We start from the raw sequence: 17,813 nt of genomic DNA on the forward strand, positions 1-17,813 counted from the left end.
TTGTTTTATTCAAAGTGTCTCGATTACAATTAAATATGAGCACTCAACACGCTGCGCCTTGGTCTACTCCTTCAGACAGCCGTTACAGATCTTACCATTATGTCAAACAAAGAGGCACAGAGTTTGAAGGTAGGCCTTGAAATACATCCACAGGTACACCTACATTTGACTCAAATGATGTCAATTAGCCTATCAGTAGCTTTTAAACCCATGACATAATGTTCGGGAATTTTCCAAGCAGAACAGTCAACTTAGCGTATGTAAACTTCTGACCCACTGGAATTGTGATACAATGATTTATAAGTGAAATAATCTGTATGTAAACAATTGTTGGAAAAATGACTTGTATCATGCACAAAGTAGATGTCCTATCCGACTTGACAAAACTATAGTTTGTCAACAAGAAATTGGTGGAGTTGTTGAAAAACAAGTTTTAATGACTCCAACCTAAGTGTATGTAAACTTCCGACTTCAACTGTACATCAATGTTGTTGCCTGAGGCTATCCGGGAACATATCCCCGTCCATGTGATTGAAGCAATCTTGAAGTGTGTGGGGGGGGAAGATAATGCGGTCGGCATTTGATTGTAAAGAATTCTACGTCAGGTGAACAAAAGGACTTGAGTTCCTGTATGTTGTTGTGAATACACCATGAGTCGTTAATCATAAGGCATACACCTCCGCCCTTCTTCTTACCATAGAGATGTTTGTTTCTGTCGGAGCGATGCATGAAGAAACCGGGTAGCTGTACCGACTCTGACAACATATCCCGAGAGAGCCATGTTTCCGTGAAACAGAGAATGTTACAATATCTGATGTCTCTCTGGAAGGCAACTCGTACCCTAATTTCGTCCACCTTGTTATCTAGAGATTGGACATTGGCAAGTAATATGCTCGGAAGCGGTGGATGGTGTGCTCGCCTTCTTAATCTGACCAGTAGGCCGCTCCTTCGGCCTCTCCTGCGGTGACCACGTAGTTTTGGGTCGGCCTCTGGGATAAGATCGCATGTCCAGGGTGGAGGTCAGAGCAAAGGATACGCTACGGGAAAGACGTATTCCTGGGAGTAATGATGGTAAGTTGACATCGCTTTAATATCCAATAGTTCTTCCCGGCTGTATGTAATAACACATGAGATTTTCTGGGCTAACAATGTAAGAAATAATACATCAAATAACAAATAACTGCATAGATTTCTAAGGACCTGAAATGAGGCGACCATCTCTGTTAGCGCCATTGTGCAGTCTGTGTTGACTCAGTGTATATGGATGGAGGATAGGAACACATAGGAGAATACTGTGAAGAGGAGGGGAGAGAAGAGAGGGAGTGAGGTACAGAGATTTCTCCAGCAATCAGACCAACACTCCACTCCACACAAGTGAAGTCGGTGTTAACTCAAGCACTCAACTACAGCATACCCCCCCACCCCCCCCACCCCACACACACACACACACACACACACACTAGCCTTGCACACTGCAAAGATGGAATACAGCACCAGCCACCCTTTACTGTGATCCGGACCCAGTCATCCATATTATGTGAAGAATGTGCATATAATGGTGGATAACTGAGGGGCCTCTGGGAAAACACCCACACTGACAGAGGAGCAACCTTAAAAGGCTTAGCTCGGTCTCCAGCCATCCATACTGTGTGGAGAGCGTGTGTGTGGCGTTTTGTTGATAGCGAAGGGGCTGCTAAGAGCACTGCAGTATAGCTGGCTGAACCCAAACTGAGAAAACGAGCATCAGAGTGGTAGAGTGGTACACATTGAGTCTGCAATCAGCCATCAGAGACACTCAGACAGATTATTTTATTTTGCTACAGCGAATATAGTGTCTTATAAGCCCATGTGGGCTGTGCATCCTTGCATGACACTAATAATAAAATCAATCGCACATTTATCTAATTTCAGGATCTGTGTGTGTGTGTGTGTGTGTGTGTGTGTGTGTGTGTGTGTGTGTGTGTGTGTGTGTGTGTGTGTGTGTGTGTGTGTACCCTCTCTTTGCTGCTCACTCTAAACTGTAGAATCACCAATCTGGGCCCTCTCCTCTCCAGAGACACAATCAGTTTTTAACCACTCCTCATAAACAGCCCATCTGTGGTCCTTGGTTAAGTTGCTTGGACCAGCCGGCCCTTAGAAACAGCCCAGAATAATTCGGCCGAGATCAAAACAGAAAACAATGATCTAAGGTCAGTTTTGTGATTTCCCCCTTGTGGTCATAGGATTAGGAGAGGGTAAAGCAGGTCCTAGATCAGTGCCCACGGGAGGAATGCTTCCTGTCTAGACTGGAACAGTGCTAGTTCCATTACTGTTATCTGTCAGAATGTGTCAGAGTTCTGAGTTCCAATTACAGGAGCAGAGAGATGAGGAGGAGAGGAAGAGCGAGGAAGAGAGGAAGAGGTGTGCACTGATGGGTGACTCACCCTGAGGATCGTCAATGGGACACAATATTCCCCAGCGCTACACACAGAAATGGAAGGGTCTGCACTGACTGCACATATTGGACAGATTTTACCCTGATATGACAATTCATATGGACCGATTTACAGGAAACTCTCATTCCCTGAGGGGTGAGACGTGTTTTGTTCAGTTGTGGTTCCGTTGATTGCTAAATGCACAACACCTGGTTGTTGGTAGTCGGTTTGGCTGGCAATGAGATGCCGTATGGAAATCATCAGGTGCAACAAATTGACGGCGTTGATCTTTAAAGTGACGCACCTGCATCTGCAGGAGTCATGAAGGAGTCATGTTCCATTGCAAAGCAACCAGATACTTTTCCTGGTTGTCACTACTAACTAACTGTCTTGTCATGTCATCATTTCAGTGTATCCAAGCCCTATTACAGCATGTCATATGAATGTTTCTATCTACTTTGAGCTGACTGTTGAACCAGACCCAGTTGTTTGGCTGTGGTGTGATGAAGGCGTGAGAGCAATGTGATATGCTGCTCCGCTCTCATCTCCTCCTTCCACAGTCATTAAGCTGTGAGCTGATTTGATGTGATATATCTCTCTGTCTTTGCCTGGCTCGCTTTTTGTCTGTTTTGTCTCTCCTCTCTCTGCTCTTTTTATTGCTATCTTTCTCTTTCTCTCTTCCCTATCCCCCTCTCATATCTCTATCTCACTCTCTTTCCTATCCCCACCCTCCCTCGCTCTCTGTGTTTAATAACAGTAGTATCCAGTGAAGTGTCAGAAGGTGACAGTTTGGGGAGAGTGGGAGAGCACAGAGGGAGAGCACAGAGGGAGAACACAGGCTGACAGAGTAGATTATGTTAGCCGGGTCTGTCCAGGGAATTCTGCCATGGAGTAACTTGTTCCTGGTCTGTAAATGAGCCTACTAGGCTGTGAGCTGTCTGGAGAAGTTCCGACAGATGTACTAGATCTAATTCTACCTTCCGTGCCAGCTTCCGAGTAAAAGAGCCAGAACCTTCCCTGGCTTATGGATGTTTCTTTCTAAAGACCATGGACCTATTGGATTTGAAGAGAATAAAACACTTCATGAATGAAAACCCTCTCATTGATTTCCACGATCGTGTTAGTCTATTGTGTTTTTAAGTTATTTTTTGCCATGCAATGCTGATTTTTAGATTAGGTGGAAGTGTTTTTAGTGAGTGTTTTGCCAGCATTTCCAGCTGAGAGAGAGAAAACGAGACAGGAAAGGAGAGGAGGGTAAGAGAAAGAGGGAGGGAATATAAGAAGGTCAGAGAAGACATTGTCAAGGAGTTGTTCTGTTTGCACCTTGTAAAAGAGTCATGCATTGAACGTAAGAGTACTACGATATATTTAAGAGCAATACGATTTATTTAAGCTCAATAAAAATCTAGCTTAAAACACTGCAAATGCTCTTACCTCGCCCATTTTTCCCGCAAGCTGCTTTTTCACATTGCCAGAGAGAGATAATTGCAATGCTGTGTACCAAGATTGACCCATACTATCTGTTTGTCTATCTACCTTAGGCTATAGTGTTTATTTTGTAATGTAACCTGAAGTAGAGTGCGGGAAGACAGTCTCCTGGGTGTGTGAAAGGCAGCGGGAGATATAGCTATTGAAGAGAGAAGGCCACTGGAGCATACTTAGCAGGGATGCGTGTCAAATAGCACCCTACTGCTTATATAGCGCACTACTTTTGACCTAGGCCCATAAGGCTCTGGTCAAAAGTAATGCACTATGTATGGAATAGTGTGCCATTTGGACAAACCCCAGCTGTAGTGTTACACATTGCTTCAGTCGACAGACATTAGAGACCCTGTACTGTGAGGATATTTAGAAAAATAGAGTGTGGCTGCTTATTAGCAATAGAGAGCTAGCCTTGTAGTTCAACCAGGAATAAATCTGTCTTTCTTTTTGTTCTCCACAGGCACTGATAAGCCTCTTCTCCTTCCTCCTGGTGTGGTTCTGATCCGGTTCAGTTCTGATCTGAGCGTGAGAATGGTGCGTTTGCTGATTCTGTTGAGCCTTAGCTCATTAGCTCTGAGCTACGCTGTCGGTAAGTTCTCTCTCTCTCTCTCTCTCTCTTTTTGTTATATATTCTGTTTACCCTCCCTCCTCTCCACTCATCTCCTCCTGTCTTCTCTATTTCCCTCTCCTCCCTTTAGTATTTTATTCTCCTTACCCTATGTTCCAATGTCAGTTCTGTTCCTCCTCACATCACCATTTACTGTCAGATCTCCTCTCACGTCCACTCCATTAGTTCAAATCTTTCAAAACTACCAAGGAATGCGGCTACTGTCAGTCCTGGACAGAGAATTGGATAAAATGACATTTCCATAAGAGTGCTGTTCACTTCCTGAATTGACTAGTAAATTAGGATGGACTTCAGCTCCGGGCTACTTCCCCATCAATATGAACACATCCACTATCTCAGTCGTTGTTATTAAAAATCTCCCTCTCCCACCGACATGCAACCTCTTTCAGTTATTGTGCTTCCCAAGCCCCCACTGCCTCTCACTCCAGACACGTACACACACTCAACATGACCATGCATCTTATCAGACCGATGGTTTGGTGTGCGTTGGGTGGGTTTGGGGGTTGAGTGTGTGTCTGGAGAACCAAAAGTAAGGGTTCTGCACCTCTTGGGGGCTTCAGGCCAGATTAAAATTTCATGTTGTTATTTTAGACCAGCGGGCACAAGGGATTCTATTTTTTTATTTTATTTATTTATTTGACGACAGAGTTGAAATAATGCAGCGATCTCATCAATGATAGATGAAGATGGTGTAACGTTCCTTTGTTGAAATGAACAAGATTTTCCACTGTTGCCAAATGTGCAGTTGCGCATAGTCAATCCCTGGGGACAGCACACAGTCCATGAAATTGTAATTATTAGGCTCATCAATGCTCCGTTGGACTGTTGATGAAGTGAATCACACATGCACACACGAACACACACATACACACACACACACACACACACACACACACACACACACACACACAGTCACACAAAATGCATAAACAAAACTTAGTATAGTATTAATCAATACTCAACATGAATGGGGAGTCACACATCCATCAACTCAGTAAAAAAATAAACCTTTTTCAGGTCCCTGTCTTTCAAAGATAATTCGTAAATATCCAAATAACTTCACAGATCTTCATTATAAAGGGTTTAAACACTGTTTCCCATGCTTGTTCAAATGAACCATAAACCATTAATGAACATGCACCTGTGGATCGGTCGTTAAGACACTAACAGCTTACAGACGGTAGGCAATTAAAGTCACAATTATAAAATCTTAGGACACTAAAGAGGCCTTTCTACTGACTCTGGAAAAACACCAAAAGAAAGATGCCCAGGGTCCCTGCTCATTTGCGTGAACGTGCCTTAGGCATGCTGCAAGGAGGCATGAGGACTGCAAATATGGCCAGGCAATAAATTGCAATGTCCATACTGTGAGACACCTAAGACAGCGCTACAGGGAGACCGGATGGGCAGCTAATCGTCCTCGCAGTGGCAAACCACGTGTAACAACATCTACACAGGATCGGTACAACGGAACATCACACCTGCGGGACAGGAACAGGATGGCCACAACAACTGCCCGAGTTACACCAGGAATGCACAATCCCTCCATCAGTGCTCAGACTGTCCGCAATTGGCTGAGTGAGGCTGGACTGAGGGCTTGTAGGCCTGTTGTAAGGCAGGTCCTCACCAGACATCACCGGCAACAACGTCGCCTGTGGGCACAAACCCACCGTCGCTGGACCAGACAGGACTGGCAAAAAGTGCTCTTCACCGACGAGTTGTGGTTTTGTCTCACCAGGAGTGATGGTCAGATTAGCTTTTATTGTGGAAGGAATGAGCCTTACACCAAGGCCTGTACTCTGGAGCAGGATCGATTTGGTGGTGGAGGGTCCATCATGGTCTGGGGCGTTGTGTCACAGCATCATTGGACAGAGCTTGTTGTCATTGAAGGCAATCTTAATGCTGTGCGTTACAGGGAAGACATCCTCCTCCCTCATGTGGTACCCTTCCTGCAGCCTCATCCCGACATGACCCTCGAGCATGACAATGCACACCGGCCATTCTGCTCGTTCTGTGCGTGATTTCCTGCAAGACAGGAATGTCAGTGTTCTGCCATGGCCAGTGAAGAGCCCAGATCTCAATCCCATTGAGCACATTTGGGACCTGTTGGATCGGATGGTGAGGGCTAGGGCCATTCCCCCCAGAAATGTTAGAGAACTTGCAGGTGCCTTGGTGGAAGAGTGTGGTAACATCTCACAGCAAGAACTGGCAAATCTGGTGCAGTCCATGAGGAGGAGATGCACTGCAGTACTTAATGCAGCTGGTGGCCACACCAGATACTGACTGTTACTTTTGATTTTGACCCCCCCTTTGTTCAGGGACACATTGTTCCATTTCTGTTAGTCACATGTCTGTGGAACTTGTTCAGTTTATGTCTCAGTTGTTGAATCTTGTTATGTTCATACAAATATTTACACATGTTAAGTTTGCTGAAAATAAACGCAGTTGATAGAGAGAGGACGTTTTTCTTTTTTTGCTGAGTATACATACATATGCTGGCAAAAGATGCAAGGCCACAGAAACCCAGAAACAGACACACACACTCATACATCCCAATGGACACACTTTGACACGTAGTATGTGTTAACTTTCTATGCTCAGTAAACAAGAAGTGAATAACATACACAGACAATCACATACAAGGCTACACTCATAAACACATACTGAAACACAACACAAACATGTCCCACTAGACACATTTTGAAAGGAAACAAATGCTCTATTCAATTGAGCTGAATGTCAAACACTTCTACACCAGAGAGATCACTCCAGAGATTCAAGTCGAAATTTAAACATTTTGCAGGTCCCCAGGAAGTTGGGAGATGCCGTCAAAACTGTCCACTGTCGGCAAAAATAAAGAAATAAAACATTTTCAGTTTCCATCAGGGCTGTCGTGCCATTTTTTCCCCCAACATTCTTTACTCGCATAAAAACACTGGATGGAAACCTGGTTATAATTCATCATCCACATTTGTCAGGACATTGTAATTTATAAAGCTCATTCGAAAATACAGATGTGATTTGCACAGTGTTCAAGTCTTCAATTTAGACCACAATTAGTTGAATGAGCTGTTAGTGAAGGGCCGGAAAAAAAACCTGTAAACTCCTGTCCTGTGTATAAAAAAACCTGTGACAAAATGTGCCCTCCTGTACTGAACAAGCCATGAGATGTCCCTCACTTGGGAATTACTTATTTTGTACAATGGACAGTGTTTTTAGGACTCATGCACATATACAGGAAAACCAATACAAATGTTAACATTTACTCTAAATTTACAAGTGTTAATGTCTCAATACGTTTCTTGTTTTCAAGCTTGGGCATCTAGTGATTGCAGTTCATTTGTCTAAGCCACTGCAAGGAGAGATAAAACCATCAATAACATTACAATGCGGTGTATAGTGTGTGTGTGTGTGTGTATATATACTGCTCAAAAAAATAAAGGGAACACTAAAATAACACATCCTAGATCTGAATGAATGAAATAATCTTATTAAATACGTTTTTCTTTACATAGTTGAATGTGCTGACAACAATATCACACAAAAATAATCAATGGAAATCTAATTTATCAACCCATGGAGTTCTGGATTTGGAGTCACACTCAAAATTAAAGTGGAAAACCACACTACAGGCTGATCCAACTTTGCTGTAATGTCCTTAAAACAAGTCAAAATGAGGCTCAGTAATGTGTGTGGCCTCCACGTGCCTGTATGACCTCCCTACAATGCCTGGGCATGCTCCTGATGAGGTGGCGGATGGTCTCCTGAGGGATCTCCTCCCAGACCTGGACTAAAGCATCCGCCAACTCCTGGACAGTCTGTGGTGCAACGTGGCGTTGGTGGATGGAGCGAGACAGGATGTCCCAGATGTGCTCAATTGGATTCAGGTCTGGGGAACGGACGGGCCAGTCCGTAGCATCAATGCCTTCCTCTTGCAGGAACTGCTGACACACTCCAGCCACATGAGGTCTAGCATTGTCTTGCATTAGGAGGAACCCAGGGCCAACCGCACCAGCATATGGTCTCACAAGGGGTCTGAGGATCTCATCTCGGTACCTAATGGCAGTCAGGCTACCTCTGGCGAGCACATGGAGGGCTGTGCGGCCCCCCAAAGAAATGCCACCCCACACCATGACTGACCCACCACCAAACCGGTCATGCTGGAGGATGTTGCAGGCAGCAGAACGTTCTCCACGGCATCTCCAGACTCTGTCACGTCTGTCACGTGCTCAGTGTGAACCTGCTTTCATCTGTGAAGACCATAGGGCGCCAGTGGCGAATTTGCCAATCTTGGTGTTCTCTGGCAAATGCCAAACGTCCTGCACGGTGTTGGGCTGTAAGCACAACCCCCACCTGTGGACGTCGGGCCCTCATACCACCCTCATGGAGTCTGTTTCTGACCGTTTGAGCAGACACATGCACATTTGTGGCCTGCTGGAGGTCATTTTGCAGGGCTCTGGCAGTGCTTCTCCTGCTCCTCCTTGCACAAAGGCGGAGGTAGCGGTCCTGCTGCTGGGTTGTTGCCCTCCTACGGCCTCCTCCACGTCTCCTGATGTACTGGCCTGTCTCCTGGTAGCGCCTCCATGCTCTGGACATTACGCTGACAGACACAGCAAACCTTCTTGCCACAGCTCGCATTGATGTGCCATGCTAGATGAGCTGCACTACCTGAGCCACTTGTGTGGGTTGTAGAGTGAAAGCACCGCCAGCATTCAAAAGTGACCAAAACATCAGCCAGGAAGCATAGGAACTGAGAAGTTGTCTGTGGTCCCCACCTGCAGAACCACTCCTTTATTTGGGGTGTCTTGCTAATTGCCTATAATTTCCACCTGTTTTCTATTCCATTTGCACAACAGCATGTACAATTTATTGTCAATCAGTGTTGCTTCCTAAGTGGACAGTTTGATTTCACAGAAGTGTGATTGACTTGGAGTTACATTGTGTTGTTTAAGTGTTCCCTTTATTTTTTGGAGCAGTGTATATATATATTCCTGTTTAGATATGCATTTATGTAATTATATTGGACATGTTATCATTTATCAAATGCCAGTGTTTGTTTTGTATCCAATGCATGTTACATTAGTATTAAAAACAGATATATAAATAAGGTATAAGTATTCAGACCTTTGCTTTGAGACTCGAAATTGAACTCCAGTGCATACTGTTTCCATTGATTCCCTTGATGTTTCTACAACTTGATTGGAGTCCACATGTGGTAAGTTCAATTGATTGGACATGAGTTGAAAAGGCACACACCTGTCTATGTAAGGTCCAACAGTTGACAGTGCATGTCAGAGCAAAAACCAAGCCATGAGGTCAAACAAATTGTCCGTAGAGCTCCGAGACAGGATTGTGTCGAGGCACAGACTCGAAGGGTACCAAAACATTTCTGCATCGTTGAAGGTTCCCAAGAACACAGTGGCCTCCATCATTCTTAAATGGAAGAAATGTCGAACCACCAAGACTATTCCTAAAAAAAGCTAAAAAAAAATCATAGCCTGTATCGTGCATGCAAGCTTACCTGTCATATTTCCATTAATGGAGCAACAGATCAAGCAATTTGCGAGAGGATCTACACCGTAGAAGAATTATTCTTTCAGGTAAAATGTTAGGATATTGGGGTCCTAAGAATGGAGGAAAACCAGTACACATACCACCCCACACACAAACACACCCAAGGACACAACAAGAACATTGAATTTATCTGACGATATAGAACTGTTGGTCTGTTTGGTTGGGAAGTTCATAGGTAGCCTACCTCAGGTTATTCTGTTGTGTTACTGTAAAAGAATAGGCCTATTCGTTCAATCAAATCAATCAATCAACTGTATTTTATAAAGCCCTTTTTACATCCAGCAGTTGTCAAAGTGCTTGTTAACATACCCAGCCTAAAACTCCAAAGAGCAAGCAATGCAGATGTAGAAGCACAGTGGCTATTAAAAACTGCCTATAAAATCAGTAACCTAAAAAGAAACCTAGAGAGGAACCAGGCTCCGGAGGGTGGCCAGCCCTCTTCTGGCTGTGCCGGGTAGAGATTATATGAGTAATTGGCCATTAAAGGCCAGATCGTTCTTCAAACGTTTGTAGATGACCAGCAGGGTCAAATAATAATCACAGCGGTTATAGAGGGTGCAACAGGTCACCACCTAAGGAGTAAATGTCAGTTGGCTTTTCATAGCCGAGCATTCAAAGGTCGAGACAGCAGGTGCAGTAGAGAGAGAGAGAGAGAGAGAGAGTCAAAATGATTTGATATTTAGATATTGAGAGATACTCATTGTCCTCTCTCATTGCCACACCTCAAAATAAACACGAACAGTGGTTTGTATGGCAGATTTCTAACATGCAGCACTGTTAGCTGGTAGGTTGGGATGTTTCCAGGGTATGAAATTATTTGGAAATGTATCTTCTGTATGGTTGGGGGATTGCAGTCCCCCTCCCACACACACACACACACACACACACACACACACACACACACACACACACACACACACACACACACACACACACACACACACACAAACACAGCATCCTAGCACCCCAGCATAGCAAACACCCAGAGAGAGGAGAGACTGATTAGAGAGTCCCCAAACAGCCTGTGTGTCTCTCACTGCCCCAGATTTAAAGGTCCAATGCAGCTATTTTTATCTCAATATCAAATCATGTCTGGGTAATAATTGAAGTACCTTACTGTGAATTCTTTTTGACCATTTTAATTGAAAACAAACAAAAATACCAGAAAATGTGCTGTTATTGGCAGAGAGGTTTGAAACTCTGTCTTTGTTATTGGTCTATTAACTTGTACTGCCTGGTGCTGTCACCAGGCAAGCCCACACTCCATCCCACCAAAACAGACTGAAATTTAAAGCAGTGTTTTTAAACAACTTTTACACTAAAAGGGCATTATCATAATTGTCAAAATGTTGCAGTATTATTCCAACCTCATAGTTTTGACTGCACTGGGACTTTAAGAGCTCACTTTGTCACACACACACACACACACACACACACACACACACACACACACACACACACACACACACACACACACACACACACACACACACACACGTACACATGCATGCTCATGTGCACACATCCCATCTCTTTCTTTTATCTCTTTTTTCCTCCCTCCCTCTTTCCCTCTCTCTCACACACACTTTTTGTGCCACGAGGATTCAGCATTAGATTCCCATATGTTCATGAGGCGTCTCTAACCCAATTTGCGCTGTATAACACGGACAGATTCTCTGTGTACCTGGAGAATAGCTAGCTGTCTGTTCCAACCGGCTGTTTCTACCGCACCTTCTGCTTCTCTCATCTACCTCTCTCTCCACCCCTCCACTCTTCTACTCTCCTCTGTTCATCCCCCTCTCCACCTTTACCTGCGCCTCTCCTCCCTCTAGCCACCCCAACACTCAATCTCTTTTCACTCTTCACCTATATGTCCTCTCCCCATTTAAGTCCCTCTCCTCTTTCTCTCTTCATCACTGTAGTACCGAACAGTATTGTCCCTGACAGCCTGTATCCCCTCCAGACTCCCACACCTTTGGATCTCACTCCCGCTTTTAGTGCAGATGGTTGTTTTACCATAATGCTTGCCTGCACAACTCCTGCTTCACACTCACACGCGCACACACATCTCTGAGTCATGAACACATAATGATGGGTTTTCTGTCAGGGGAACAGGGAATAGGGGAAAACAGGCCATCTCAACACCATCCCAGAGTACATTATTTAGATGAGATTAAAATGGATTGGATTACATTTAATCAAATACTTCCACTGTAATTTGTGAACATTTCTCTTTCAATTAGACAATTCCACATTTTCTGACTTTGGCTTCCCAAAGCACAGATGAAACTCATATTTACCACTAACTGAATTTCTGAATGGTGATACATGGTGTTTTGGGGATGCTTCCTTTCCATTTAATTAAGAAAAAATATGTTATAGTGATACAGAATATGTTGGTCTTCCCTGTGGCTCAGTTGGTAGAGCATGGTGTGTGCAATGCCAGGGTTGTGGGTTCAATTCCCATGGGGGGCCAGTACAAAAAAAACACAGTTTCAGTTGAATACAGTTTGAAAAGTGAAAGACCCTTAAAAAAATCTGGAATCTAATTGTTTACTCTAAATCCTGATTGATTGGAAGGGGCTGGGAGTAGGAAATTGGGTGGTTGGTAATTCTGATTTTGTGTATGTGTGTGTTGACAGGTGGGGACGTGTGCATAACGGGTCATGACAGTGGGCCAGTGTTTGAGGAGCAGCCCAGCAGTGTGGTTTACCCAGAGGGTCTTAGTAAGGGAACAGTTACTCTCAACTGCCAGGCTAGAGCCAGCCCTGCTGCTACGTACAGGTAAGAACAAACATGTGCACACACACACACACACACATCAGAGAAGCAGTCATCAGAGAGGTGGTACAGGTACTAAGTGCTCATCTCTACAGCATTATGTAACTTCTTCCCCTCCCTGTCCGGTAGGTGGCATGTGAATGGTACGAATGTCCCGGTAGGGGACCCCCGGTATACACTGGTAGCCGGTAACCTGGTGATCAGTGGTCCCCAGTACGGCAGTGACGGAGGCTCCTACCAGTGTCTGGCCATGAACCGCTGTGGCACCATACTCAGCCGCGTCGCCAATCTCAAATTCGGCTGTGAGTACATTCATTTATTCATTTATTTATATTTATGTATTTACCATTCTCTGTGTTGATGCATATTAATCAAGATGTATTGGATCCCCGTTGTTATTCATCAAACTCTATTTTGTGTGGATCTCATCTCATTCGATTGATTGGTTTATATAGTGAAAAGAAGAAATTGCTCAATGAGAAGTACACTTTCGTCTAGTGGTACTCTTGACTGGATTTAATTGAGGTGTTTTTAAATTGTTTTGTGTAGTTTGTTTTCTATCTTGTGATATCCTTCTCTACTGTTTTTTTTAGATCTCCATGACTTCTCTGGGGAAGGGCAGAGCCCACAGACAGTGTACGAGGGTGCAGGTGCCTTCCTGGCCTGTCAGGCCCCCGCCCACTACCCAGGTACACACACACACACACACACACACACACACACACACACACACACACACACACACACACACACACACACACAGACACACAGACACACACATGCTCAAATCAAATCAAAATCAAATCAAAGTTTATTTGTCATGTGTGCCGAATACAATAGACCTTACAGTGAAATGCTTACTTACAGGCTCTAACCAATAATGCAAAAAAGGTATTAGGTGAACAATAGGTAAGTAAAGAAATAAAAATAACAGTAAAAAGACAGGCTATATACAGTAGCGAGGCTATAAAAGTAGCGAGGCTACATACAGACACCGGTTAGTCAGGCTGATTGAGGTAGTATGTACATGTAGATATGGTTAAAGTGACTATGCATATATGATGAACAGAGAGTAGCAGTAGCGTAAAAGAAGGGTTGGCGGGTGGTGGGTGGCGGGACACAATGCAGATAGCCCGGTTAGCCAATGTGCGGGAGCACTGGTTGGTCGGCCCAATTGGGTAGTATGTACATGAATGTATAGTTAAAGTGACGATGCATATATGAGAAACAGAGAGAAGCAGGGTTGGGGGGGGGGTTGGGGGGGGGGACACAATGCAAATCGTCCAGGTAGCCATTTGATTACCTGTTCAGGAGTCTTATGGCTTGGGGGTAAAAACTGTTGAGAAGCCTTTTATTCCAATCTCTGCTTTCTCTCTGAGTGCTCCCTTGAACTAGTTTGTGGAATGTTTTCATTGATAAGCCCCTATTTATGGCACATTGATTAAGTCTCACTCTCCTCCTCGTCTTCTCTCTCGCTCTTGCTCTCCCTTCTCTCTCTTTCTGTCCCTTTCTCCTCTCGTTAGCGCTGTCCTATCGCTGGTTCGTTAACGACTTCCCCAGCTTCGTGAAGCCTGACGGGGGTCGGTGGTTCGTCTCCCAGGTAACGGGCAACCTGTACCTGGCCAAGGCGGAGCCTAACGATACAGCAAGCTACTTTTGCTTCACCACCATCGACATGGACATCAGTACCAAGAGTACCTTCAGCAAGGCCAACCAGCTCACCGTGCAGCCAGACGGTACAGGAGTGTGTGTGTGTGTGTATATGTGTAGGGGGGGGTGTGTGTGTGTGTGTGTGTGTGTGTGTGTGTGTGTGTGTGTGTGTGTGTGTGTGTGTGTGTGTGTGTGTGTGTGTGTGTGTGTGTGTGTGTGTGTGGTGTGTGTGTGTGTGTGTGTGTGTGTGTGTGTGTGTGTGTGTAGAGAGAGAGAGAAAAGGTCTATTCAAGCACTCTGTTACTCTTACACGGTAATTGTGCAGCTTTGAAAAGCTTTTGACATTTCAATTGACAAGGAACTACAAAGAATGCAGTGCTGTACAGTTCTCCTCTAAGAAGAGAGACTTGAAGTGCAGGTGTAGCTTATAATTTGCTTTATTTCACATCAGCTATTTTCTCTGTTGTTGACACGTCCTCTCTGTTAACCACAGCCAATGCCAGAAAGTCAGCTCCTGCTATCAAAGTGCGTTTCCCAGCAGAGACCTACGCCCTGGCAGGACACACCACCCAGCTGGAATGCTTTGCCTACGGAAAGTATGTCCCTGATCCATGTTATTATCCCATATTGTTAAAATATCTCCAATTTGCAAGCTTGCAACAATGCAGTAATCAATAACAATTTAATACTAAAAATAACAAGGTAGAACAAAAACACTCAAGAAATAAAAATAAGAGGAACACGATAAAGTATGTAAGCATTCTCTATACAGGATTTGTTGTATTCTGTATCCACACACTCTCGCCCTGCATTCCCCTTCTTACCTCTCCCTCCTCCAATTTCCTCTTTCTCCTCCACCTCCCCCTCCTTCTGCCTATGCCTCTCTCCCTCTTTATCCACCACTGCTTCCCTTCCCTCACCTTAGTCCCGTCCCAAAGTTGCGTTGGAGGAAGGTGGATGGTCTGTTGCCGTCTAAGGCCGGGGCCAGTGCAGAGGGACCCATCCTCACTCTGCCTGAGGTGACCTTCCATGACGAGGGCGTGTACGAGTGTGAGGCATACAACTCTGAGGGCCGCGACAAACACCAGGGACGTATCAACGTGCAAGGTAGGGTAGAGACACAAACAAACACACACATACACACACACACACACACACACACACAAGCCCAAAACAATAAAGCTTACATTCCTCATAACCTGATCTACACTGAACAAAAATATATACGCAACATGAAACAATTTCTAAGATTTTATTGAGTTACAGTTTATATAAGGAACTCAGTCAATTGAAAAACCACTAGGCCCTAATCTATGGATTTCACGACTGGGAATACAGATATGCATCTGTTGGTCACAGATACCTTAAAAAAAAGGTATGTCGTGGATCAGAAAACCAGTCAGTGTTTGGTGTGACCTCCATATGCTTCATGTAGCGCGACATCTCCTTCACATAGAGTTGATCAGGCTGTTGATTATTGCCTGTGGAATGTTGTTCCACTCCTCTTCAATGGTTGTGTGAAGTTGCTGAATATATGCGGGAATTGGAACACGCCATCGTACACGTCAATCCAGAGCATCCCACACATGCTCAATGGGTGACATGTATGGTGAGTATGCAAGCCATGGAAGAACTGGGACATTTTCAGCTTCCAGGAATTGTCTATAGATCCTTGCGACATGGGGCCGTACATTATCATGCTGAAACATGAGGTGAAGGGAGTGGATGAATGTCACAACAATGGGCCTCAGGATCTCATCACGGGATCTCTGTGCAAACAAATTGCCATCTATAAAATGCAGCTGTGTTCATTGTCCGCAGCTTATGCCTGCCCATACCACAATGTTGACATCAGAAAACTGCTCGCCCACACGACACCATACACGCTGTCTGCCATCTGCCTGGTACAGTTGAAACCAGGATTCATCTGTGTAGATCACACTTCTCCAGCATGCCAGTGGTAAACGAAGGTGAGCATTTTCCCACTGAAGTCGGTTACGACTCTGAACTGCAGTCAGGTGAAGACCCTGGTGAGGATAACAAGCACAAGATGAGCTTCCCTGAGACGGTGTCTGACAGTTTGTGCAGAAATTCTTTGGTTATGCAAACCCACAGTTTCATCAGCTGTCGGGTGGCAGGTCTCAGACAATCCCGCTGGTGAAGAAGCCAGATGTGGAGGTTCTCGGCTGGCATGGTTACACGTGGTCTGAGTGTGAGGCCTGTTGGCTTATGGTAGAGAAATTAACATGACATTTTCTGGCAACAGCTCTGGTGGACATTCCTGCAGCCAGCATGCCAATTGCACGCTCCCTCAAAACTTGAGACATCGGTGGCATTGTGTTTTGTGACAAAACTGCACATTTTAGAGTGGCCTTTTATTGTCCCCAGCACAAGGTGCACCTGTGTAATGATCAAGCCGTTTAATCAGCTTCTTGATATGCCACACCTGTCAACTGGATGGATTATCTTGGCAAAGGAGAAATGCTCACTAACAGGATGTAAACAAATTTGTGCATATTTGAGAGAAATAAGCCTTTTGTGCATTTGGAACATATCTGGGATCTTTTTTTCAGCTCATGAAACACAGGACCAACACTTTACATGTTGCGTTTATATTTTTGTTCAGTGTAGTATCCAGCAGCAAGTCTGAAACCCTGTTCCCCCTGAATATCACCATTATATGACCATCAGAACCATCTGCGTTTACCTGAATTTGTCTGTGAACTTGTCCCTGTATATGTTTGGTCCCTTCAGCCCAGCCAGAGTGGCTGCAGGTGATGAGTGACTCTGAGGTGGAGATCAGTTCAGAGCTGCACTGGACCTGTGTGGCTGCTGGAAAACCAAGACCCTCCATACGCTGGTTACGTAATGGACAGCCCCTTAGCACACAGGTATATACACACTCACACGTACACAGACACACAAGCCAATATTGCTTGTCTCTCCCTTCCCTTATGTGATGTTTTTCCCCCTCCCTATTCATTTACCTATATCTCCTTCCATCCATTCTTCTATCTCTCCATCCATCCCTCTGACATCAGGACCGAGTGGAGGTCAATGGGGGTCGTCTGAAAGTCATCAACCTGGCACTGGAGGATTCTGGGATGTATCAGTGTGTGGCTGAAAACAAACACGACACCATCTACTCCAACGCCGAACTGAGGGTGCAAGGTGAGAGGTCAGGGTTCAAGGGTTAAAACCAAACCCTGTAAACACTGCAGCCCAAGAGAAATGCAACTTAACACCCGAGTTCTAACCTCTCTATCTCCCTGTCCTCCCCCGTG

At 44.8% G+C, this 17,813-nt stretch overlaps 1 protein-coding gene across 1 annotated transcript in view; it reads left to right on the forward strand.

Moving 5' to 3' along the window:
* The window catches only part of LOC106565094 (contactin-2), a 117,875-nt gene that overhangs the window by 83,720 nt on the left and 16,342 nt on the right, over positions 1 to 17,813 (forward strand). The window contains exons 2-10 of the mRNA XM_014131780.3: positions 4,357 to 4,485; positions 12,741 to 12,882; positions 13,009 to 13,181; positions 13,473 to 13,568; positions 14,403 to 14,615; positions 15,023 to 15,125; positions 15,455 to 15,636; positions 17,284 to 17,420; positions 17,571 to 17,700. Of these exons, the coding sequence (XP_013987255.1) occupies positions 4,428 to 4,485; positions 12,741 to 12,882; positions 13,009 to 13,181; positions 13,473 to 13,568; positions 14,403 to 14,615; positions 15,023 to 15,125; positions 15,455 to 15,636; positions 17,284 to 17,420; positions 17,571 to 17,700 (1,234 nt within the window). The 5' untranslated portion in view covers positions 4,357 to 4,427. The remainder of the gene's footprint in view (positions 1 to 4,356; positions 4,486 to 12,740; positions 12,883 to 13,008; positions 13,182 to 13,472; positions 13,569 to 14,402; positions 14,616 to 15,022; positions 15,126 to 15,454; positions 15,637 to 17,283; positions 17,421 to 17,570; positions 17,701 to 17,813) is intronic.

This window comes from Salmo salar, chromosome 12, assembly GCF_965601325.2.
Source record: "Salmo salar chromosome 12, fSalSal1, whole genome shotgun sequence".
NCBI classification, from domain to species: domain Eukaryota; kingdom Metazoa; phylum Chordata; class Actinopteri; order Salmoniformes; family Salmonidae; genus Salmo; species Salmo salar.